General features: G+C 41.2%; 1 protein-coding gene across 6 annotated transcripts in view; it reads right to left on the bottom strand.

Moving 5' to 3' along the window:
* The window catches only part of LOC134883835 (microtubule-associated protein 4), an 87,516-nt gene extending 62,338 nt beyond the window's left edge, over nucleotides 1–25,178 (bottom strand). For all 6 annotated transcript variants that reach the window (XM_063912279.1, XM_063912278.1, XM_063912281.1 and 3 more), the window contains exons 1-3: nucleotides 25,070–25,178; nucleotides 5,955–6,140; nucleotides 3,632–3,688 (exon numbers count right to left, since the gene is read on the bottom strand). In XM_063912279.1, the coding sequence (XP_063768349.1) occupies nucleotides 3,632–3,688; nucleotides 5,955–6,138 (241 nt within the window). In that variant the 5' untranslated portion in view covers nucleotides 6,139–6,140; nucleotides 25,070–25,178. The remainder of the gene's footprint in view (nucleotides 1–3,631; nucleotides 3,689–5,954; nucleotides 6,141–25,069) is intronic.
* Nucleotides 25,179–25,547: the final 369 nt, after the last annotated feature.

The raw sequence follows: 25,547 nt of genomic DNA, 5'->3' as shown, positions 1-25,547 counted from the left end.
GTGGGCTTATATATATATATATATATATATATACATATGCATGTTTTAATGGCAATAATCAGTGATCAAGACAAATAAACAAGATAAGAACATATCATTGGACAGTGTATACAAGTCAGTGCTGTATTTCTAGTCCAAGAAAGCTAAAGACACAACAATAATAAATACAAATTTGATTTCATGTGTGTGTCCAGAGACAAGTGTGTCAGGGACATTTGCCCAGAGGAGTGAATCAGTGTGCTGACACATTATGTGGAGGAACAGTGTGCGCTGAAGTCAGGACAGCGTAGGATGGCTGAGTGTGCATGTGCACATAATGTCAGCCTGTGAGTTTTGTCATGAGTGAAAGTAACGTGTTATCTTCAGACGTTCTCCTTCATACTGGATGAAAGGACCCATGGAGAGGGTAGATAGTGTGTCTGTATGTTGCACAGGGAGGGGGAAAAGGTGCACAGAAGCGGAAGCACAGCTGATTGACAGTCGACATGGCGATGGAGGCGGGTTCTAGTCCTCTGAAGCATGGTGATTGGAAAAAGGAGTGAAAAAAAGAAATATTGGAGAGAACATGGAAGTAAAGTAAAAAAAAAAAGGGGGGTGACGGCAAAGAGGTGAAAAATGCATTAAAAAAAAGATGGTTCATTCAGAAAGAGTGAATAAATAATAACAAAGGCATAAATCAAGAGAAAAACCAATACATATAAATTAAAATATTTATGCAAGGTGAAAAAATAAAAAGTAGAACAAGAGAAAGGGACAAGGGGGGAAAAGGAAGAAAGTAGATTAGTAAAGCTGTCAAAAAATCTACAACTCATTTAACAAAAGTCAAATAATGGACCAAGATTGGATGACATCTTTTTTTTACATCTTATATTGGTCAAATAAAAGGGTATATATCTTATATTATATATTTGTTTTGATGTGCCGTGCAGAGGAGTCATGCAGTGGAGGTGCGGCATGCAGCATCCCAACACATACAGTGCACACTTATACATACACATCTGCTCCGTCAGGATTCAGCTTACTCTCCAGATTATGTGACCCAGTTACTAATTGTACTGCCTGCTTCCTCTCCCTGGGGTCTTTGGGAATAACAATGATGAATGGATCCAATGCACCTCGACAAGGCCAGATGCTCCGTCTTCAGAAATAGGCCCACCGAAAACTATATAGCACACCTCACGTTGTCACAAATCTGAGGGTTTAGCCAAAACCTAAACAGAGCATCCTTCTGACAGCATTTTCTTCTTTTACATGAACACATGCAGCCACGTAACCATGGTAACACAAGCGACCCATGCCATGCAAACAGCCAGACAGCTAAACGGGGCACATGCCAACACAGGCGTCTGATTGATATGCTGATCACTCCTCCAACTGTTGCCAACATACATCCCTGCAACTGCACATTCATCAGCTGGCAGATTGATACAGCTACCACGATTCTCGGTTTAATTCCTTAACAAGGAAGTTGCTTTTTCTCTTATACAACCAATGCTTCATCGGCAGAGCATTGGCCTGCAGGTAAGAGGAATCAAGAGGACATGTTCTTGCCATTTTGAACATAAATTCTTAATGTAAAAGTAAGTTACATTCATGAAAACAAAAAAACACTTGCATTGTGCCTGATCACAGTGGCTAACACATGTTTATAGTGCAGGTATACAGACCTTTTCACCTAAATACAGGTAACAACACACAAGAAAAAAAATCTACACCACCATTCTGCCAAGGGGATGGTGCTTTGACTCATTAAGATGTATGCAGCAGCAATTTGTTGCATTCACTACTATTTATACTTAGAAAAAGTTCCATAGTCTTTTGAGCCAGCATTATATTGCATTGTGTGTGCATCTGTTTCACACTGGGCCCAGGCTGGCTATAAATATTCAGCATTTAGCCAATATTAAATATTTATATCAGAGTGTTTAATACCTGACCTCTTGGTGTCTGAGCAGATGATGCCTAGGAAAAAGTAAAGCAGGTCTAAAGCAAATTGTTGTCTGCTTCTCTTCTACACATTTGGTCATGTATAAATGGATTAAGAGTAGGTGCTGGAAAGTGAACTGCATCGTGGTACACAATTTAATACGCATGTCACACTCTGCAGATAGTGCATGTGCAGCAGTGAGGATTACTTGTTGTCAGTGGAGGAGACCTCAGATCCTAATTTATACGCCCATGCAAAATCCTCGACATGCACAGCAGTGCTGCAGTTTGAAAATGGAACAGCTCCATGACAAAAACAAAAAGTGAACACGAGTTTGTATGGAGGAATTATGTTAAAGCTGAGAAATGGGGGGGGGGGGGAAGACCATACTATTGAAATAAGAAAATCTGACAAGCGGATTTTCAGAATATAAGACACGTAAACACACACACCCACACAGAAGTCTTTCTCTCAGTCTATTTCAGTAGAAGCAGACAGCCAGAGGGGCAGACGGAGTGTTAGTTCATTAGACACAATAAACTCCTCTCTAGAGCCGCATCTCCTCTCTGCGGCTAATTATCGCCAATAAGAAATAACAGTGTAACAATTTATCCGCATCACAGGCCACAAAAGGACTGTTGAGTACGAGCTTGCGTGCTATTCCATCTATTAAAAAGGGACTTGATATTATCAGGGCAACACTTGACAGTCTCCTGCTTTCAATTAAAGATTCATTTTCATGCAAATCGTCTACTTTGCATTCACATTAATTAAGTCTTCGCTGATTAGCTCTCATCGTGAGGCAGCTATGCAAAACCACAAACCTGTAGACGTATAGGCTTTGAAAAAGGTTCACCGATACGGGGTGAACAGGGTCAAAGATAGAAAACATGCTATTTTTGCCACTACATAGTTAAAATTCAAAGTCATATGACAAAATACTTATTTAAAAGTAACTGCGGCACAGGTGCAGATCAACAGAGGGATATGCATCTAAAGAGCGCTGTTCAGCTCTGTGGCCGCACAACTCTGGATCATTTCTTCTAGCCTTTGCTGCCCTAATTTAATATGAGGGTGGGTTAGCTTATCACCCATTCACATTCAATATGAAAATGTAATAAGCAATCATTTTTCACTTGACAGAGAGAGTCCTTCAAATAGAAACTCTCAAGGTGCTTTTTTGTTTTTAGAAGTTGCCTGAAAAATGTGTACACGATAAGAACTTGGAATATGTTATTTATTTACTTAATATTTTATTTTAATATTTGTTATTTTGTAGGAGTTTTGGGCTTACAGCATCTTTATAAGGTTTATTTTGTATCTTCTTACAGTTATAGTCGTAACCAAATAGTCAGTTCAATGCAGAAAAGGCTTTAAAGAAGCGTTCTCCATTTCAGAAATAATACAACATATATATTTGAAGAGTTATTGAACAAATACATGTTTAGAATTAATCTTAGAAAAACATGTTTTAAGAGAAGCAGCCTTGTTGTTAGAGAGAAGTAAGAGCAGCTCAAATCCTCCCTGAAAGTCTAATCACACACACACACACACACACACACACACACACACACTGCGGTGAAGAACAAGAAGGAAGTAAACAAGGTCGATAAAAAAGAAAAAGACTGACAGCCCGTGATTGGGAGACAGGGATGGACCAGACGGCCTTCCCGACGGCAGAAGGAATTGTGGGATATTTCTTACCAGGCTTTTGCACCCCATGAGCTTCCTGCTCTCCATTCTCCATCGCAGCACCGGTGTCTGCACACACACACACACACGCACACACAAGCAAACACATTACTCATCCGGTTGCTAATGGCTTGACGAGATAGAAAATCAAACTGCGTGGTATTGGTTGGCAGAGCGTCGATAATACAGACTGAGCCTGGCACTAAACGGAGTCCCCTGACCCTGAGTTTTAGGGCTTTTGAAGGGCACCTCACTACAGGCATGTGTGTTGGCTGCCAGTGGATGAACCAGTTAGTAACACACAGGCATGTTCTGTTCAGATGGGGGCTGGCAGAGGGGAGTGCATGTCCAAGGCAGTGATACTGTGTGACATCTAAACGCTGAATCACTGCACTATATTTATCTAACACACATGTACCACGCAAAGCACAAAAGGACATGAATCAATCACTCAAACATATAAATAGCATCCAAACAACATGCACAGAAACAAGACTGATTTGGTAAATGGCCTGTTTTTATGAAAACACTTCACAATTTGGCCTTTCACCCATGCACTCGCTACTACCACACAAATAAAGACGAACAAAACATGCAAAAAAACACATGTATACACAAAAGATATGCCTAATCTGTTTTCATACACAAACACTGACGGAACCCAATTATCACTAATCACAACAAGAGCGACGCAGGCTAACAACATGTGCATAAGGGCAACAACCCTAACCCTAAAATTCTGTTGAATAACAAAACAGAACTTCCCCTGTGTTGCTCTCCTGTAGACAAGGGACAGTTATTTGCAGACTGCCTCGCCCTGCTGTTTGGCACTCGGCATGTCAGCATGTCTGCGTTTGTCCAAATACACACAGTGTGCCACAGTAGATCTCTGGCAAGCCCACCCCCGGCCCATCCTACAGCTCGCTGTCACTGACGAATGCCCACACACAGTCTGAATGTCTGGCCAGTGTGTCCGGGTAACCAAAAACAGGCCCCGAGAGCGGAGTCGGCCCCGGTTAACTGTCACTTCATTTTAGCTGGCTGTGTAGTGGAGCCGTCTATCTGCCTACTTATCTTTTCTCCATAATAGGCTTGGGTGACCTTCCTGACATTACACTCAGGTATACAGTGTATGTTAATTGTGTAAAAACAATAACAAACCAAAGTAAAAATGAGCCCTCCCCAAGAGTAATACTCTTCAGAATCTATACATCCACATACAGTGTAAACCAAAACAGTTCTTCTCCACTTTTTCTAAATGCAAAGAAAGAAATGTAGTTGAAGACCCAAGGACATTAGAGGACAATGTCCTAAAGTAGGCAGGTTGGTCAACAATACATTCTTGTTTACTTGTACCAAAGTGCTGTGGTGGATTATTATTATACATGGATCCAAACCCTGAGCCTCTTCACTGGAGCAGGTGGGGCATTTGGACTGCTCAGAAATGGTACAAAAATCCCAAATGGCAATAGTAAATTGAGATATTCAAAGCAGCACTTTGCTTATCTTCAGGCTACTATGTTTCCCGCGGCTGAATGGCGCACCAGCTGATCCAAAACGACAGCTAGTGTCCAGCAGGCCCTGATACTATCAGTCCTTTAGGAGCAGCTGCAGTTCATATTACACAACACAGATCTTTATCCCGAGAACGTAATGTTGTTGAACCATTACCTGCTGCTTTAAGTACTGTGAATGTAGATTAACTGGGGTTTAAGTTACACAGGAGATGGAGTTTTTAATTGATTTTAAAGTTGATTTAAAATGTATTTATTAAAATGATGTGTTGTGTAGTAGGATGTACTCTAACATACATTCCATTAATAATGCATACTGTTCCTTTAGCTGTGAAACAATTCTGAAAACTGTTTGTTTAAGTTGCCATAAGCCAAATTTAAAAGACACCATGATGACAGTATAATTAATGTTTGCCCAATACTGAATTTTACTCAACAGAGCTTGAACGCATGATACTGTAACTAAATGAAACCTTTCCGTGGTAATGTTAGCCGTAGCTTGGTTATTTAGCAACGCATAACTGTGGTGCCCACTGACAGCTCACTAGCGTCTGTTCTGTTCCCTAACGTTCTGAATTGGTTTCACTATTTCAGGTTTATTGTCCATTTTTCTGAAGTTCTAATCAGAAATATTCCTGTATATTGCCAATACCACCCTCCGTCTTTGGTAATAAAAGAACCCGTTCACCTCAAAATGTAATTGGCACAACCATGGTCAGCACTGTCCAGCATCCTCAAACTCATTTTGTACTGTTCTTGTAGTAAAAGTAATAATATCTACATTTCCCAGGCCCCACGGTGCTCCATCGTATCAGTCTCACCTGCCCTGGTGTCGTCGTCCAGCAGGGGGATGTAGTCTGTTTTTCCCACCGTCTCCCCCACCTTATCGTCGAAGGTCTCCGATTCCAGCTGTGCCACAAAGTCCCTCTGCACCAGGCTCTCTGGGCCCTGCTGGGGAACGCTGTCCGTTAGTGCGTCACTCAGACTCAGGTCTAACTCCGCCATGGCTGGGCACAGACAGGGGAATAAAAAAGGAAACATTAAACATTTATCACGTGTTAAATAATGCTGGAAACAAAAGTGAAATACATTAAAAAGGAATTGCTGTGTCAATCAGACATGCAGAACACAAATTAATATGGCATTATTCGAATATATGATGCAGAGTAGATCACCATAAAGATAGTAGTTCAAATTATAAATATCACCATATAATATAACAAAAATGACATTACATCACACCACTAAATTATGATTCTCTTCAGTTATATTTCCTAAATCAACTTCATTTGCCCCTACAAAAAGAACAAAAATCAATAAATCATTAAAAATCAAGTCTGAAATGTATACTGAAAAATAGAGACAAAACAAAACGTAAAAACCTCCCTTTTCAACCTCAACTTCCTACACCGATTTAACTTTCATCAACCAAAACGTGATTTATGGAATTGAACAGAATAGGATATTTCTTGACATTTAGAAAAGTGTACCCGGGCACATTTAAGAAGTATTGAAAGAGTCAGAGTTTGAATCTGAAATGGAGAGACAAAGCTGAGCCGAGGAGGACAACATTAAGTGAGAGGGATGGAGGGGAGAAGTGTTCAAAGGAAGTGAAAGTGCAAAATCAATTATACTGCACGATCAACGCCATGACAACAGAGTAACAACATTAACTGTTACTGTTACATGACAGGGCGAAGGAAGTATTCCATCTGATAACACGATACATGGAATCACTTAATGTATCTGCCTATCAGAGGGAAATCTGACGGGAACTGAACAGGAATGCTGGTTAATGTCCCAAAGTCACATCAAAGCAGAACAGGAACAAGGCTACAGGACCTGGCTCCAAACCCTTGGATGGCAGGCATCCGCGCTGAAGTGCCCCTGAGCAAACGCTCTGAAAGTTACCCAACTGCAAGACCTGACCTCTGTCCTGACTGATGGGCATGTAGTTAGAGACAGTTTGTTTTTATGTGTGTCACTGGTTGCTATCTTCATGCAATGCCACTTTCCACCACAAGGAGACACAATTTATGGAAGAAATGCATGACTTGGTTCAACACAGAAGGACAGTCTGTACTTTAACACAGCCACAGAGATCAAAGCAAGCATCAGGTCGTCTAGGAGTTCAACCGTTAGTCACCAGGGAAGTCATATTATGTCAAGTTCAAACTATAATGACATCTAATATTCGGTGTCAGCAGAAGTCATCCTCCCTCTGCTCACTGTGTTTCTCTATCTCACCTCCACCTCCACAATTCCTCATTTTATGTCAACCGCAAACTTGACATCTCTGTCCCATACTGAGAAAGTCATGCCTCCCCTCTCTGACAACTTCTTTTTCATTTGTTGAACAAGCAGGTTCGGTTTCAGGCTCTTGCTCAAAGACAAAGAACTCATTTCCTGCAAAGCGGATCAGTACTGAGATTGACAGTTTCCTTCCTATCTCATATGAACGCTTTCATAGACCTTTCTTTCGTCAACTGCACCCAACAATAGAGTATATCATGTACCTAACCAATATAAAAAGGCAGTTTACATACCTGTGAGCGCCACACATTCAATAAAGCTACACAAATCTTTCAGGGTATGTTTTTAAGTTTGTGTTTTCTATGCTTTATTTTAGATCAGCTTCCTCAAACAGATGCTGCAAAGTAAAAATAACTCCACAGCCCCATCTGCTGGATTAACCAGTCATTACCACACATAACCAGGTAGAGATACGTCATGCTGTACTTCAGCTCCTTTAATTTAAGTGTTATGCAGATCGTAATACTACAGAACAGAGAACACACTACTAGTAGTAGTAGTTTATAGTTTAGGGTTGTAAAGCTTAAACTATTTGGAGTATTTATACATCTTATCATTATTTTTGAAAAATGTCCTGAACCGTGTGAATTAGCAAACTGTTTTTAGGGTTAAGGTTACTTATTCTAGACAGTAGTGGAACAGATGAACCTGTCGTGGGGAGAGGCCCAACATGCTGCCAGGGACCGAATGCAATGGAGAGAGCTCATTGAAGCCTTATGTCCCATAGGGGACGAAGAGGAGTAAGTAAGTAATTCTAGACCGTGTGTATTAGCAAAACGTAAACAAATAAATAAAATAAAAAACCTTCCTCGGAGACTGCTCAAAAACTAAAACGAACAAATTAGAAAATATGTTCTACTCAGAGAAGACAAAACATTGGGAAGGTGTTTAAGGTTAGAACAGTGTTTGGTAGATTGTTGGTTCAATGGTAGAACAAATCTGGGTAGGTAAAATGAAAAGGTAGGTAATACTTGCCCCTTCCTTATTACCACCAATGTGTCGCCTTTGGGCAAGGACCTTAACCCAACTAACAGGAGTAACCTGTGCACACGGCAATGTGGGGGAAAAAACCCATTTATTTCAGTGAAAAATACAAATCAAATAAATACATCCTAAAACCAATAGTTCCATTTTCCAGAGACATATTGTAAAAAATAAAACAAACCATCACGTAGATAGTCATAGCCATCAGTCAACAAAACAGAATCTTAACTTTTTTTTCAGCAATATTCACCTGGCTGCTATACCTCAGAACTGTTTCCGGGGTCTATTTTTGTGTATTTTGTAAAACTGTGTAAGTCTTGTATATATATCTTTGTATCTTGGGAGTAATATTAAGCTGTCTTTGGCTCTTTTTAATGTAACTAATGAAACTTCCCCCTCTGTGGGACGAATAAAGGTATTCTGATTCTGAACTGCTCACAAACTCTACATATAGTAAACAATAGATGGTTTCAGAGGCAGGAGTGTAAATAACAGATATGTAGGCATTCTCATTACACTCACTGCCAGTGTATCAGCATTCTAAATAAGACCCTGGTGCTTAGGCAAGGGTGTGTCACAGGAACACTGCTGCCTACTGCCTCAACCACAAAGCCATGCTGGTCAGAAACACTGCCCTGGTTTCCATATATAACCCCACATCATGTGTGTGTGTGTGTTTGGTATACAGTTTGTCAGGGGCGCCAGCTGTAGAGTAGGCCGAGGACCCATGCCACCGAACAACTGATATGATTCAACACAGAATACGAGCCGTAGCGTTCGTTAGAATATCAAGATAGGAGTGTTTTTTTTTTATGTAGGCTATTTAAGTGTATATTTCTACACCCCACATGACCACAGGACCAGAACCTTTTCATTAGTCTGTGTCCTACAGTGGGATGGACTTAGATTCCAGAATGAGAACAGCAGGTGCCGTAGTTTGAGCCGAGCTCCCAACCCCGGCTCACATGTTTGGTGTGGCCACTCGGAAATAATCTGGATTCAACAAAGGAAGGAAATCCATGGAAGAGGCAGTTTCTATTGTGTTGCGTGCCAACAATTGCTTGGGAGTGTAAATGTATGTGTAGATAAGTCATGTGTATTTGTGGATGTGCCAGCCTCTCTGAGGAACAGCAAAAACACTTCTCTCCAATGAAAGTTGTTTTTTCTACAGCTCAACAGATTGCCATTTCTGAGGTTGGTCGATATTTGGGAGTCTAAAAATACTTTGTGTTCGCTGGATTGTTGCAAACTCACAAAATAAACATTATTTAGGTGAATTTACAGTTGAAGTTTAGTCCTGTAAAAGTAATGGTGACTGCTTAAACTAGGATTCAATCATAAGGATTGCCCGCCTGACTACGGCCAGTAAAATTCCATATTGGGCTATAATAACACATGTCCAACATATTTAGACTCGGGGACAATCAGCAGTTAATTTGCATTTTCTCCTTGTCTTTGTTTATAGTGAACTAATGTATTCTGTGTTTTTGCGCCATCTTTTAATTGGTTATAACAATCTGAAATCTGTTGACATTGATAAGGCGATTATCTTGTAGAAAATCACTTAAAGTGGGAAACAATTCAAATGAATCATACAGTGTGTGTCCAAAGGAAAGGTAGATTTTGTTGAAGTGTTGATTGAGTGAATGCATGTGCAAGGGAGTGAAAATGACAGACGGAGAGAAATAAGCGGCGTGTGTGTGTGTGTGTGTGTGTGTGGGGTTCTCCATAAGCTTCACTTTGGCAAGACACCAACAAAGCTCCTATAGCGGTTGTCAGGGTGATGCATGACATAACACAGAAGACCTAATCCCAAAAACCTTTTCCTCCTGTCCATGTTCTTTTAATATATGACATCACAATTTAATGTTGTGTGTGATTAATCCCCAGGAAGCTCAGGAGCCTTGGAGCTTGTTCTGTATCTTTCTCAGGCAGGGGCCCTTCAGTGGCACGGACCCTCCCTGAACTGCTGCTGCAGAGAGAGTGTTTTGTTAATAAGAGAACAACTCCGCATGACCTGGAATCGGAAGTGAACTTCCTTGGGTAAACATTGAATAACAATCTGTGTTGGATGAGGTTTTACGATAAGATCTCTACAAATCACTAACCCCTAATCATTACTCAGCAATACAAACAAATATGAAAAAAGATTCTTCTGACTTGTTTCTTTTGAGGATCAAAGGGGTCAAATCGGGTGCTTTTGGTTCCTGCTGCACTCCAGCTGCAGGCTGGAAACCAGATCCAGGCCAGCTGCTGGGAAACCTATTGTATTTTGCCTCCAAGCAAGGCACTGCAGCCAAAACTGCATCAGGCAACTATATTTATCTCTGAAATGTAAAAAAAACTAAAAGTTTCTTCCCTGGAGTAACAATGCTGAATAAGTCAGAGAAAAGTGCACAGTCATCGTCATACCCTAATGACATTCTTAAGATCTTAACAACCGCCAGTATGGGAGTCAAAAACTGAACCTGGAAGTGCAGACTATGACAATAACACGGTCATTGTAGTAAACTGAAATGACTGAACTGTATAATTATGGGTGAGATAAGAAATATAGTGTTATTGCACACCCATAACTCCAAGCACAAACGTTACAATTCAAGCCGTACTGCCTGAAGATAAGCAGGATATACAACTATTCCTCAGTCTTTCACAGCAAAATCAAGCACAACAAAAAGACAGTATTAGTGATAGCCTCAACATGGCCTAGAAAAACAAGTGTAGGTGTGGAAATATCAGCTCTGATGTCACTTTCTAAGAGAGGTGGGACACTTCCTCTAAATGCTCAGCTTACTTGGCTACCATGTGTGTGTGTGTGTGTGTGTGTGTGTGTGTGTGTGTAGCAGAGTGAATGCTGGCTCCTGCTTGAATGACTTTATGACTCGTTTTACTATCACTTCACAGGAGAGTTCAAAGCGTGATTGTAGAAGAATTGAAATGTACGTGTTTTTGCCTTTTATACTGTTCTACACCGTGTGATTGTGTGTGTGTGTGTGTGTGTGTGTGTGTGTGTGTGTGTGTGTGTGTGTGTGTGTGTGTGTGTGTGTGACCACTGCTCCTTTTACATCCACACTTCTGTTTTTTGTTCCAGCTGATATACAGAGACAGCTGAGTAGGGACTTTTAGCCCTTGCTCAGTCACACACACACACACCTTTTGTCTCCAACAGTTCGATGGAACAGCGGCCCAATTCTCTGGGATTTGGACTGTTTGTCGTACAAATGTAGATATTTGAAGACGTTAACTACTATAAATTGGTATTTTTTTACTTATTTTAGGCATAGACAAAACAATTTATCAGTTAATTTAGAAAAATAATATGTAGATAAGACAATATCTAAATTAGATGCAGCCTTACAGTTAGCTGAGCTAAAGGATTAGCATGTAAAGCTTCTGGAGTTTGCATTATACGACTGCAGGGACTTCCCAATGTCCTTGTTTGACAGGTTTGTGACGAGCCGTCCTGGTGCCCTACTTAATATGCAACTTCTTACCAAAACAAGTTGTTTGTCCTACCTTACCATAGTCATGGATTGGTTTATCTGCTTCAGTTACAGCTCACTCTGTGAAACCCTAGGTCACACCCCACCTTATTAACCACCTGAGGGGATCTACTTCAAAGGCACGCCATGCTATCGTCTGTGTGTGTGTGTGTAGAAGACACAGAGATAATTCTAGGAAAGGTTCTGAACAACCGCACTGGCACACAGCGTGGCCCCCCCCCCCCTTAGTTAGTTTACATGAAAGCAAAAGGGAAACGCAGGGCCGAGAGACTTGATTATCTGATACCTGTTCGCACCCCCTAAATCACAACTGCGAGCACGCCTATAGGGGGCGAGCCTCCATTCTGTCATGCTGAGGTGTCATATCGTAAATAGCTACTTACCACATGTTCTTGTGTAAACTGTAGAAGTTGTTAAAGTATGTAGACTATGTGCATGTACACAAAGTGATCAAGCCATCAAAATGATCATAAATTAACCACACTATGGTGATTTTGTTAGGCAGGTGGGAATTATCTGACTGATAATGTTAACCATGAAATCGTAAATCCCTTATAATGACTTTTTTTTTTACATGTGCGTCTGTGTGTGTGTGTGTGCGCGTATGCGTCTGTCTCCCAGTGTCCAGCTGCCATCGCACTAATCACACAGAGATGCTATCGCTGACATTCTTCGCGGGCCATTCAAACTATTTCACCGAGCCCACACAATCACAGCACTTTGTCAATACACCCTGACGCACACGCACGCACGCACATACACACACTCACCCACACTGAGCTATTATCATTTACTGACTAACTTAATACAGTACTTAGTTTCAAAAGTGTTCCCAGCACTGATTTTTATTTAGAGTGACACGCCACTTTCATCTTCAGAACCTTACACCTGAGGTATTTTATGTAACACATCTCTCTGTCCTTGTGTGGAAGGATCACACCTAAGCCCTCGGGGAATGTGAACAGCATTTTAGAGAGTTGAAAACCTGCAAGATAAAAATGTCGAAGTGCTTCCATCGTGGAGGCACTCGCAGAAACACTATTATTCAATGATCTGGATAAACATGTAATGAAGTTGTAAAAGTGAATTCATTATTGTTTACTCACATAGCATGCACTGAGACGTAATCGCTGCCCATCTGAATAAACAAAGCAACACGCGTGCTTCTCTCGTCACACATTTTGACGACTCAGGTAATTCCTAACTAATCCATCTTGTGCTCTTGAAAAAAACACACACACGGTTGTTTATGTAAGAAGGGATGTGAGGATTGCCGAGACAATAATGAGGGATAAATAGAAGCGAAGAAAGGGAAAGCGAGACGCAGCCCCACAGGCCTGTAGTTTGTTATAGAACAGGGAGTGGCAACAGGAGGTGTGTGTGTGTGTGTGTGTGTGTGTGTGTGTGTGTGTGTGTGTGTGTGTGTGTGTGTGTGTGTGTGTGTGTGTGTGTTTTATAATAACTCTCAGGAGGCTTTTGGTTATTGTGCACAGAATTAAGTCAATATTTAACAACAAAAAATCCAAAATATCCAAATCCAATCATCCTGTTTTAGGGCTGTCAAAGTTTATTATAAATTGTAATATAGATCCACTTCATTAAAAAGGGTTAGTGGTCCATTGTGGCGATTTCCAAGTAGCAACAGAACCATGGCATCTAAAAATTCCCAGTCAGTTAGGGCACGGTGGAATTATCATTGCATATTATTGTATAGGTCAATCCTACGTGTTTTACAGATCAATAAATTAAATATTGAGTGAGTGACAGGAAAACACAAAATGTATTAAGATGTAAACCGGTTAATGGTTTCTGATAGAATGTCTCGTGGCTTAGAGGAGCTGCTGATGATGCAACACCACGGGGCTCTCTGAGGTATTACAGCTGATATAGGCAGCGAATGAATGTAAACACATGCACACACACTTGAAATGTAATCCCTAATTTCCTCTTTTCTATCGTTCCATCCTCCGGATGCAACATCGGATGAGGCTGATACAACTTGGACTAAAATAGTCAGATGACACGAGAGTACACACTGTCCTGGAAGTGTGTATACACTTTACAATATAAGTGTGAGTTGGAAAGGGAGGGATACATAATGGCATCATCTGCATGTACATGCCTTACATGCCTGTAAAGTAAGTGCTGACAGGCGGCTGGGATGTAGATTTAGATCTTCCCAACAGAAGGAGTGCATGTGTGCGTGTGAAATCATTATGTAATAGCATAGCCTCTCCTGCACGACGTCCCACCACAGTATGCTTTATGCACATTAATAAAGCAGGAGGTCGTGTCGGCGGGTAAGGGCTTTCCCCTGTCACTGCAGAAACCCCCTGACAGTGCCTGATGTCACTTTAACTCAGTGTTTGTGCGTTTTTGCTTTCTTTAGCAAGGACGTCAAACCATAATAGCCTCGGAAATCTGCCTACTAGGTGACTCCTGGGTAAGGGATGGGGAGAGGAAAACAAAGGCTGGCTTTTTAGATCTTCTGATGGGAAGAAATCAATGGTGCTGAGGATTAGTGAAAGGGGGTTGCAAGAGGGAAGGAGGGAAAAAAAAGACAAGAAGATCAATACATGAGAGAGAAAACAGCTTACTGTGTGTGTTTTTTGTGAATTGTACTTTAAGGAGCATAGACACTGAAAAGATATGGAAATGAATTGGTTGGGTAAAAGCAAAAGGTAAGAACATGGTTCATTCTGATTAAAACAGCAGTTCCTTAGTTTGTTTTTGGGATGATGGGAATGGCTGAAAACAGAGTCTTACCATCAAGGTTTGCCAGAACTGTCAAATTTCATATCAAGTACATTTCTCTGCCAGCACACCTGAGCTGACAGGGAAAACAGAGGGTGCGTTTGAGCCGTCACAATGTCGAAAGTAGGTTCTGACCAGAATACTGCACGCCCAGCCTTCTCTGCATCATTCACCACTCATATGTTGCACCCAAACCCCATTCGTGGTTTATTTTTGACAGTTCTATTGTTTGGTAATGTCTTGTCTTGTCGATTGTAAACCAATCAGTTGTCTTGTTTCGTTATATAAAGGCTGTGTGCTGGCACCGCAGACACATTACTGTGAAATGAAGGTCTTACGAGCTTTAGACCACCAGAACGAACTATGGATTCATGTAGAAGAATTAGCTATGCACTAAGAAATGCATTGAAACATTCACAAAATCAAAACCACTTTTCGAGAAAAGGTGGATCAATTTGGCATTAGACACTTGGGCTATACGTTCAATACCTACACTTATTTTAAGGACATATGTTCACAGAGCAAATGCTGCCCCTTTCTTTTTAAATGCAATTTTATTTCTATTGTAATATACAATGCTTTGTTTTTATGTTGTTGCAATGCAAAACTGGCCCAAATTGGGATCAATAAAGTACTTCTATCTATCTAGAGGTTATTTTCTCCCATGCAAGTGCAATGCATTCATCTGGACACGCTTACTTGACACTAAAGTGGCAGCAATACAAAAAGGGAGAAGTAGAGATAGAGTCAGATATACATAAAGAAACAAAGCAGAACGATGCATACAATGATGGAAAGAAGCGGGAGTGTGTCAAGTTAGCTGTAAATATGTTGTCCATTTCCAACTGATAGCAGTTAGCAGATAGCACAGTGATGCAGTCGGACATGTCTGAATCCGTGCTTCGGATCAGTCCTTCCCTACTAATTTGCTTCCAACAGCCACAGCGTGTCTCTGATGTTTGGCTCCATTCATAGAGCTCCACTTTAGGTAATGTTAATATGTGCCCCTGTGTGTGTGTGTGTGTGTGTGTGTGTGTGTGTGTGTGTGTGTGTGTGTGTGTGTGTGTGTTTCCTGCTTCTCTTACACCCATACATTGCCCTGATGAAACGCACAGTGGGCTTGTTTGAGAGAGTGAAAGGGCTAGTGTTTACTCCTGTGCATGTGTGTGTGTGTGTGTGTTTTAGTATGCGAGTTAGAGTTGACTTCTGTTGCTAATAGAATTACACAGGACTCGCAGGACATATTTGTATAATTCCACACTTGCTGCAGCTCATCGGTGTGCATGTTAGAGAGCACAGACGGACGGACAGACAGACATGTCCTACAATCTCCACCATGTCACCCTGCCATTGGAAAAGTCCAACACTAGCAGTGACTGAATGGATTGTCTGTATGTCCTCATAGTCACGCCTACATAGAATCTGAAACACACACACACACAGAGTATTTTTTGGGAACTATGCCCTATTGTTGCAGAGTGAGGCTGAACACATCGCAATGGAATGCAAAGCTGCACAGACACACACCCTCCCAGACAGACACACGGAGGTCAAACTCTAATCCCAAAACAAACAGTGTCACACACAGGTAATGCACGCACACACACACACACACACACACACACACACACACACACACACACACACACACACACACACACAGTCAGTCACACACACAGTCACACACAGTCTGCCCTGTAAGATGTCATTCCTCACATTCCTACTGGTTGTACACAGCTATGAGTTCCTTTGCGTTTCAATTCAAAACTCTATTCCTTCTTATAATATCACTGAAAATAAACATGCACGAGAGATATTAGAGGGAGGGTTAACCATATGAACGGAAAATAGAAAGTGCAAACTCTGATTCCACTTCCTTTTTAATCTTAAACATTGCAATATTTTGTTGAATGATATAAATAGAAGTGAGCTGATGTCATTGAATCACTGCATTCAATAGTTATAGTAATATTAAATAAGAGGATTTCAAATTGGGATCATTATACCTCGATTCGTCCCTCAGAGGGGAAATGTGCTTTTGTTACAGCAAAAAGAGCCAAAGACAACTTCATATCATCCAAGAAGCATGCAGTAAAAAATATTAGAAGAGAAAAGATACGCAATTCACAAAATACACATCCTGTAACAGATGTAAGGTATAGCAGCCTGGTATACATTGCACAGTCATTAATGGCAGATGTCTTGGGAGAATCCGTCGCCGTCCATGAGGAACATCTTGTATCAATGGGTCATCCTTTTTTTATTGTTGATATTTATCATTAGGTCAAATCCAGAGATTTCTCCCTTTATATTGTAAATATTGATGCTTTCAAAAAAAGGTGCCGACCATTACAAGGCAGGGCACCTGAATACAATTCGCAGTAAATACTGAAATATTGAGATGCAAGATAGTCCCTTGAATTCTCGTTGGTTTCAGAACTTTGATGGGACTGTCCTTTTCACCGTATGATGTGTACAAGGCATTTCCAATAACCATAAATATACACTTTGAAGCAAATTGAAGCACTAAAAGCATGGAGACCTACGAGGGTGAAAATATCTGGTTTATATAATGTTCCAATTTTACCTGACGCCTCTACAGAATTGGGTCAAATTCCCTGCCTTTTCATTTCTAAAAAACACCTTTTAATCACCTCCACCTATCCATCTGTGCAGCAGCCAGCTCTTCACCCTGCTGTCTAATTCCCCCGGTTGGCAGCGGTAAAGCTGACACACTGGTCCAGCTGCTACTGTTGTGTGTGTGTATGGGGGGGGGGGGGATTACAGCGACCGGTTCGCTCTGTACCATCCCATTCTTCCTCTCTGCTCTCCATCCCTCCATCATTTCATTCACTCAATCTGCCGTTGTCACGCAACCTCAGGCCCCCTGCCCAGCGCACACACACAGATCATAGGTTTATGCACGCGGACTCACCTGCTCGTGGACATAAGTGTGTGTTTGTTTGGCTGCCTGAGAAACACAGCACTATCAAATCACCAAATGATATGACCGTGTTGTGGGGTCATTGAAAGAGGAATGCCCCACATTTAAAAACAGTGGTAAGGAGATGTAGTAAAACATCTTTAATGTGTAACGCTGTTCATCTACAAAGCTGCACCTAGTTATAGTCTGCTAACTAGACGGACACATGAGTCTGTAATTATTTCTCCCTCATCGTTTGGTTAGATTATTTGAAAGTGCCTAGAAGAGATACAGGGTTTCTTCTAGAAAAATATAGTACGAGGGCAATACTGTGGTGCTGATCTTGTATACAACATATACAAATGTGCGCAAGAACATGACACGCGTATAAAAACGCTACGTCGGAGTTCCGTAAAAAACAAAGTCGTCTGTGATGTCTAATGGTCTATCAGACACAATGTTGATATTTTTGCAGTAATTATACCAATTCTGACAAACAGAAAAATTGTTTTCTGGCATCACTTGAAGATTTTACAGGGAACAATCTGGTATTGTGGTATGAGGGCGCAGCGCCCTCTCTTACCCGGTTTAAACAAAACCCTGAGACACATTGACAGTTCAAAAGCAGTGTCGGATGTTCTGAGCTGACCTTTGATTGAATGCAGATTGTGCAAAATAAGTTGATTTCAACCATTTCCTTCTGATTTGCTTTGAGTGTTAGTGACAGATACTTTGAAGAATAATTCATGAATATTTGCAATCATTGAATCTGATGTGTTCCACTAAGGATGTCAGTGGTTTAATGGTGGAGGCTCATGCCTGATATCAAGAGTTTAGGCAGTATGAAAGATGAGAAAAATCTGTGCATGCATACATGTTGAAGATGTATACGGGTTACGGATTAACCCTAACAGGTCTACTTAAGTGTTTAATGTTTGCAAAACCTGTCTGATAATCCTTTATTTTTTATCTAGATCATTATCTTGTATCCTTACTCTGAGGAATATGCAGAGCTCAGAACAGCAGAAGCTCTTGCAGCTTGTTAGCTATCACCAAGCGTCAGCATGGCTTCTGGGAAAATGGGACAGAAAACGTTGATTTGGAAATAAATCATCATTAGCTGCAGCCCTAGATGGCTTTGCACGCCCCGAGCAATCACACAATCTCACATGTAAAGGCTAAGATATTGACTTAACCTCGAAATCAATAATAAGTGATTCATAATTCAACGAAACCAGAGAGGCAAACCTGACGCTCGACAGGGAGAACAATAAAATGATCCCTGATGAAAATATTTTCTGCATTTTATACGGCACAGAGAGAATGAGTGCATGTGTTTACTTGGCTCAGAGACAACCAATGACAGGAGACCTCCAACAGAAAGAACAACAATGACCTCTCTTTCCACTCCTGACCATTTGCTTCTCTACAAGCTAGTTTGCCAACAGACTAAACAAATGACATCCTTATTATTAAACACAACTGTGGAGAAAATACAAGTGGTGCCGAGTTCAGGTTCAACAGATGCTTCTGTACAAAACAGCTGAATCACAACCAATGTGTCAGGGAAATAAAAAGCTGTATAATGCAATCATTATCCATGAGTCATCCATTGTTGATACAGCCACATTGATTTTGCAGTAAACCACTAAATGTTTCACAGATCCACTTCATGTTCAATTCTAATGGAAAGCATTACCGGCAGCGCAGGAGCTATTTACCACCGTGGAGTATGGATCTCTTCAGACCATACATGCTATCCCTAGCTGTCTGTTGCACATGCTCTCACTAATTACATGGCAGTTGACCAACCCTATACAATTAACAAGCTATGTGCGCTGTAAGCTTGATCATCCCTCTATCCGTGCCGGGAGATAGACTTGAATACAAGATGTGGTTATCTGCATGTATACTATTGAAAATATACGGTAGAAAAAAACAATCTAATGTTGATGCTATAGAGTGGAGCAGGAACGAGTCCTAAAACCCGGAAGTGTGTATGCATTTTACCACTGCCGGTTCCCTCGTCTCAGAGTCAATGGGATTTCTCCGTAGGATTTTGGAAAATAGCTCAAAATAAGGTCTGTGGTTGACACAAATTTAAGAGACGGATCACGTTTTCAGCAATGACTTGGAATAAAGCACACAGAGTGATCATATAACATGTGTAATGTGTAATAACATTTCACCACAGAACCCCACTCTGATGCACCAAGCCTCTGACAGTCCAGTCGTCGAATAAAGCAGAACCTCGTAACAGCTGATGTTTCCTGGCCAGACACAATGAAGGGTAACGCCGTCATCAACCTTTGGAGAAACTAGAATTACTGCGTCATGGTTTATGCCTTCATCAAACACACAAGTTGTCAGAATTAGCTAATTAACTCTTGCATCATGGCCCAAAACTGGTTTGGTGAGTTCATAATGACTGTTTTGTAAAGGTAATGAGCTCATCCTTGATTTCAAGATTAAAATTAAACAAATTCCCTCCAGGGATTTCTGCGTTATTGCGTTCACGAGAATAGGTGGGCCGGGAGGACGGACTCAACCAAGAAAAAAGGTTGCAGGCACTGAGGGATAAACAACAACATCAACAACAACACAAACAGGCAGCAAACAGAAAGTTGAACAAGGAATTGTGCTGTAATGACTTTTCAGAGCAGTAAAACCCTTCACTACTATACTGTAAACTGCTGTGAGGTGTTTTGGTGTCTGATAAGCTTTCACAGTCATGGATGTTGTATTATCACTTGGGCTTTCCCCCTTCCTGTAAACCTCTCCGACAGCAGAATCAGGGGAGGCTACGTTCCAGCAACGTTTCTGAAACATACAATCGGACATGCACTTAACCCGGCATTTGGACAGGTATGTGCTGGTGAGAAGGAAGGAAAAGTTCCAACTCTCTCAAAACTTTGGTCAGAGGTGTGACACCATGTATGCCCATATAACGTGTGTTTCTATCTCAACGATTTCTGCGACTTGCCCATCTCCATAAACGCCTGCATTTCCCCACGGGGATAAATACAGTTCCTCATTATGTAAGGATCATAATGCAGAGAGTGTCCCGGACTAAACTCAGCAGCAGATTGGTTTGGCAGCACAGGAACTGCTGCCAAACGATGGATGATGGATATCCTATACTGCCTGATTCGTAGACAGAGGTCGGGATGAAGCCGCCAGCTGACCTTGAATCCTGCAGAGATTGGATTCCTGCACCTCAGTTTTAACCGTGACTAACCCCTTGACATGGACAATACACCACCCAAATAAGCTTCAACAGCCAAGATCCCATAATGCAAAGGATATTTTTATGTCACGTTTCAGGATGAATTATGACTCATGAGGTAAAAAAAAGAAGGAAACCAACGCAGATTATCCGTCAGTTTATTTTTAGTGGCTGGGCGAGAAAGACGGAGTCAATGGCTCACAGTTTCAGTCAATTAACATTCCACAGGCTGAGAGGAATTCAGGGTCTTTCCATCGGAGTAACTTTAGGAACCTGGCTGCTCGGCTCAGTCCCTTCCTTCCTTTTTCTTACTTCCTACCTTCCCTCTCCTTTGGCTGTGAGTCAATCCCTGCAGCGTTGATGTGCCTTTCTATATCCTAGCTTTCGGAGCCCTAATTGGACCATCTCTGGCGTCTGGTCAGAAATGTGTGGTCGTATCATGCGAAACAGAACTAGCCCCTCTTCTCCTCGTCAAACAAGCGTATGTTGCGTGACTCGGGGCAATTTCTCTTTAGCGTTAAACTAAAGATAAAAGCCACCCAAGCAGCTGATCTTAAATAGACATGAAGTTCCTGAAAGCTTACATGCTAAAAAGTCACTTCACAAAAACAAAAAGAAATCATCTGACCAGTCTCCATTTATTTTTTTGCCATCAACACTAAATAAAAATAGATACTAAAAGACAGAAGTTAGCAGACGGTCTATCTAGCTTGAGTTTCCATTTATTTGGAAATTTGTGTTGAAGGAAAACTATGGAGGATTTTTTAAAGCATGAAATATCAAGTATTTTTCTGTGCCCTTCATCATCCTCTATCCGTCTGATCACATCAGCGGACAACCAAAGCCATATGTCATATTCAGGGATGCGAGAGCTTTTGAAATAATTCTATGTTTTTCTACTTTCTGAAAAGAAAGGACACATGACATTCTGGACTGCCTGCTTTGCGCCATGGCCTGATTTTTAAAACAGAATAGCATTAAATAAGAGCAAGAAAAAAAGCATTCATAATTGATCCCGAAACCCAAGGGTATAAAGTCAGGAAACAACATCTGTTCCGCCATAATCCTCCGAATGCTTAATGACTAGAACACAGAGGGGTTAAAAAGAGTCAAAAATCCAGTTGTTAGTTTAAAAAAAAAGAGATTCAATAGTACCTCGTATGACTATCTATATACATGTAATCCTTCCCATTGGACTGATAAAGAGTGCACACTTTTATGGCATCAAATCCAATTGGCAATGGGCGATGATGTAAAAAAAACCTCTTCCTGCTTATAGTAAAGGTTAAACCACTTTTCTCATATGGATGCAGATATCAAATTGATATTGTTTATTAATAAACAATGAACACCTGAACTGGACATAGGGCTGGCTATCAAAACAATATATTTTGTTTGGCTAGTCTAACTATAAAGCAAGGAATCTCCGTTTGTGTGTGTATGTGCGTGTGCACCGTAAATCCAGTGAACTTTACACATGCTGGATTTATTGGTGGGGAAGCCAAGGATATGCAGTGTTGAATGACACGGTGCTTTAATACACTTTAGGTAACAATAAACAAGGGCATACAGTTCTGTGTAGAAGCCTTGGAGAACCAAAACCCAAGCATTGGACTGGCATCGGTGTCAAATACACAGTCCAATGAAGTAGCAATTCAGCCTATTGGCTTAAAAACGATTTACAGGGACTTCTCAAGAAAAACCTTTCACCTCCATTGTGGCTATGGTTCCTCTACAGATGTTGTAGTACACCTCCACACATAACAGCAGCACAAATCAAATGTTGTTCTATGTTTTATTTGATAAAATACTGTACAATGAAGACACAACCTTATCCATCCACAGTCTGGATGTGGGCCGCATGGTGATTATTGTTAAAGACATTCACCGCTAATGAGCTACTGAAGCAAACATTACCAATTGGGAAAGTGAAATGCTGTGAGCTCTTTTAAAAACTAATGATCATCCCACCAACTCTACAGCTAAACAAAGCTCCCTTCTCAAAGTTAACATCTGCTCTGACATTAGATTTTGGCCCACATGCTTGGTTGATGACTTGCCAAATATGAACTGACAGTGGGTAATTTGTTACGGAGCAGGCTATTTTTGTCAAAATACTTTTTCAGCTTTAGCACATGTCATTTCAAACCACGGACAATAAAGACACTTTTAGTTTAATGTAATTGTGTTTCTTTGTGTTTACATTTGCAGTGCACGGCAGAGCTTTTCCCATAATTCAAAGCTGTCCACCACTGTTAAACTACTGAGAGTGGCATACCGCAAGAGGTTGCTGAGAGGTTGGGTCTATGCATTTATAAACGTGTTAGGGACTAAAACAGATGTTCTTTTTTTTTCCTAAGCATTTTCATCATTGGAAATATCTGCTCTAGTGGGATTAGTCCTGCTGTGGTATTTCTATAAAACGGTTGCAATAAATGCTTTTCAAGGTAGATTCTCCTCTTTAAAAGTCTCAACAGTCCAAGCTTCTGATTCTAAAAGGAACACAACTGCCTCGATCATACAGAAGTATATACACGCCAATGAATAGAACACTGCAAACACATGCAGCATCAGACTTGCAGCTGCTTAAAGATTGCACTCCATGCTAGGAAATGAGATTTATGATGTGGCCTTGTACTTCACTAAACATCAACAAACATGGGCCAATTACAGTACAATTAAGTTATTGGAGTTGATATAGAGTGTGTTTATCTTTCAAACTAAGAGCCTGTGGTGGACAGAGAGGACTTTATCTGCTGTTCCCTCCTGCCGGAGTTTGTGTTTTCACTGAAAACAGCAGGGTAGCAGGGAGAGATGCAGCCAAGGGCAAACAGACATTTCTTGAGGGGTTTGATCCCAAGGCAGCAGAGCATGTGTTTCAACTCTCTTTAACCCCTGAGCATTGTAAGACTTTGCACAGAGACACTGGGGCTGATTATTTCAGAGTCTTTTGGGAAAGTTGGTGACCGACTGTTGTGTCCCGTTGTCCTAATACATGATCACTTTGGCGGGCTTACAGGGAAGCGACCCGGGACATTTTAGGGAAGCAATTGGATCAGTTCCATAATGAATTCAGGGCCTGAGATCAGTCCTGCGTTATTTCCCACTCAGTAATCTGGCTAGGGAAGGATTGGAGAGTAATCTGGATAGAAGGCGGGAGAAAGGGAGGGAGGGAGGAGGACAATCCTTTCTGCTCAGTTCCTCTTCACATCATCAATTCAATGGGCTATAATGTTTTAGTACAGGTGTGAACAGTTACTTTTAGATGGATGGGTGACAATCTAACCATTTATCAACAGTCAGCTGAAATATTTTGAGATGTTTTTAAAAGGTGCTTTTAGACCACATCTCATTCAGTTAATCTGAAATCAGCTATACAAAGGACTTTGCTCAGTAGTATAAATAACTAACTAGGGTATATCATAACTGAGCTATAAAAAAATGAGCAGACTGGGCCGGACCATGACATGCAGTCAAAAGCAAAACCAACTGTGTTACATGAAATGAAATATCTTAATGTAGAAGGGATTGGAAAAAAGGGATTGAGAGAATACAACTACAAGCTGATGAGCAGCGATAAGAGCTGATATCTTTAGCTTTGATTTGTAACCAGTCATATTGCACTGAATAATGTATGATTAACCAATCCAGTAAAAGTGACATATTAATATGAAATAAGATGGAAGTTCATGCATACATAGTCTATATGGAGATCAGTACAGTATGCTATATAAATACAGTACAACAGTAGCTCTGCTAGCACATTGTAAATGAATGGACAGAGCCAACACAGAGGCGGACACATTCAAGCTAGCTTGCACAACTTCGCTCCTCCGTCCACTGTGACAGTGCAACTTCACCACGAGCACCCATGCTGCCTCAAATGCTGTCGTGAATTTCGGAATTACCATATTCACTTGTAAATATGACTGTGAAAGTATACTATTCAAAGTCAGTGTTTAAAATGCAAACGAATGTGCAAGTTAGCTACAATTCTACTGCGCATACAGCCCTTTTCGAAAGTAAGAGTTTCCGAGGGGCACCTGAAGGCAGCATTATCCCACTACACCGTCGCTGTGATGCGTGCAGTGAGATCACTCATCCAAAATCACCGTCGCTTCACTGCTACAAAGAACTGAGCTGCCCGCCCACTTCCTTTGAGCTGTCTGCTAGCACCGCACGTTCCTAAAGACTGCCACAAGAACAAAATGTTCATATTTTAACTTGACTCACCGTTAGTTGTCTGCTTTTTGACAGTTTGTAGGGAGTCTGCGAGCGTCGCTGTCACCGCTACGATCCGCCCACCCGAGTGTGCACTCCGCTGGCCGCAGACAAAAATGCTCCTTCCCGGAGAAGCGCTGCTCCAATAAGGGCTCGATACCGATGACTGGCTTTTGTCTTATCCAATCAAATCAAATCTATACTTTGAGTGACGACGGTTATATCCAATCATGGCCTCCAAACTCTGGGCAGGTCCTTCGTCGTCACCAAATGTACTTTTGATAGACACCTTGAAGGCACAATGGAGAAGTTTGACTCCTTATACGGGACGTTGCCGGTCCAATAGCCGAGGGGGGAAGGCTTTGGACGGCCAAGGCCCAGGAAGACGCCCTTATATCGCACAGATCACTGGAATGTCACCATGATGAGTTATTGGAGAAAATAGAGACTCCGGTTTTAAACTAGAAATGACACGTACATTAACTGGTAT

This window comes from Eleginops maclovinus, chromosome 21, assembly GCF_036324505.1.
Source record: "Eleginops maclovinus isolate JMC-PN-2008 ecotype Puerto Natales chromosome 21, JC_Emac_rtc_rv5, whole genome shotgun sequence".
Classification (NCBI taxonomy): Eukaryota; Metazoa; Chordata; class Actinopteri; order Perciformes; family Eleginopidae; genus Eleginops; species Eleginops maclovinus.
This window is presented reverse-complemented; position numbering and strand designations above follow the sequence as displayed.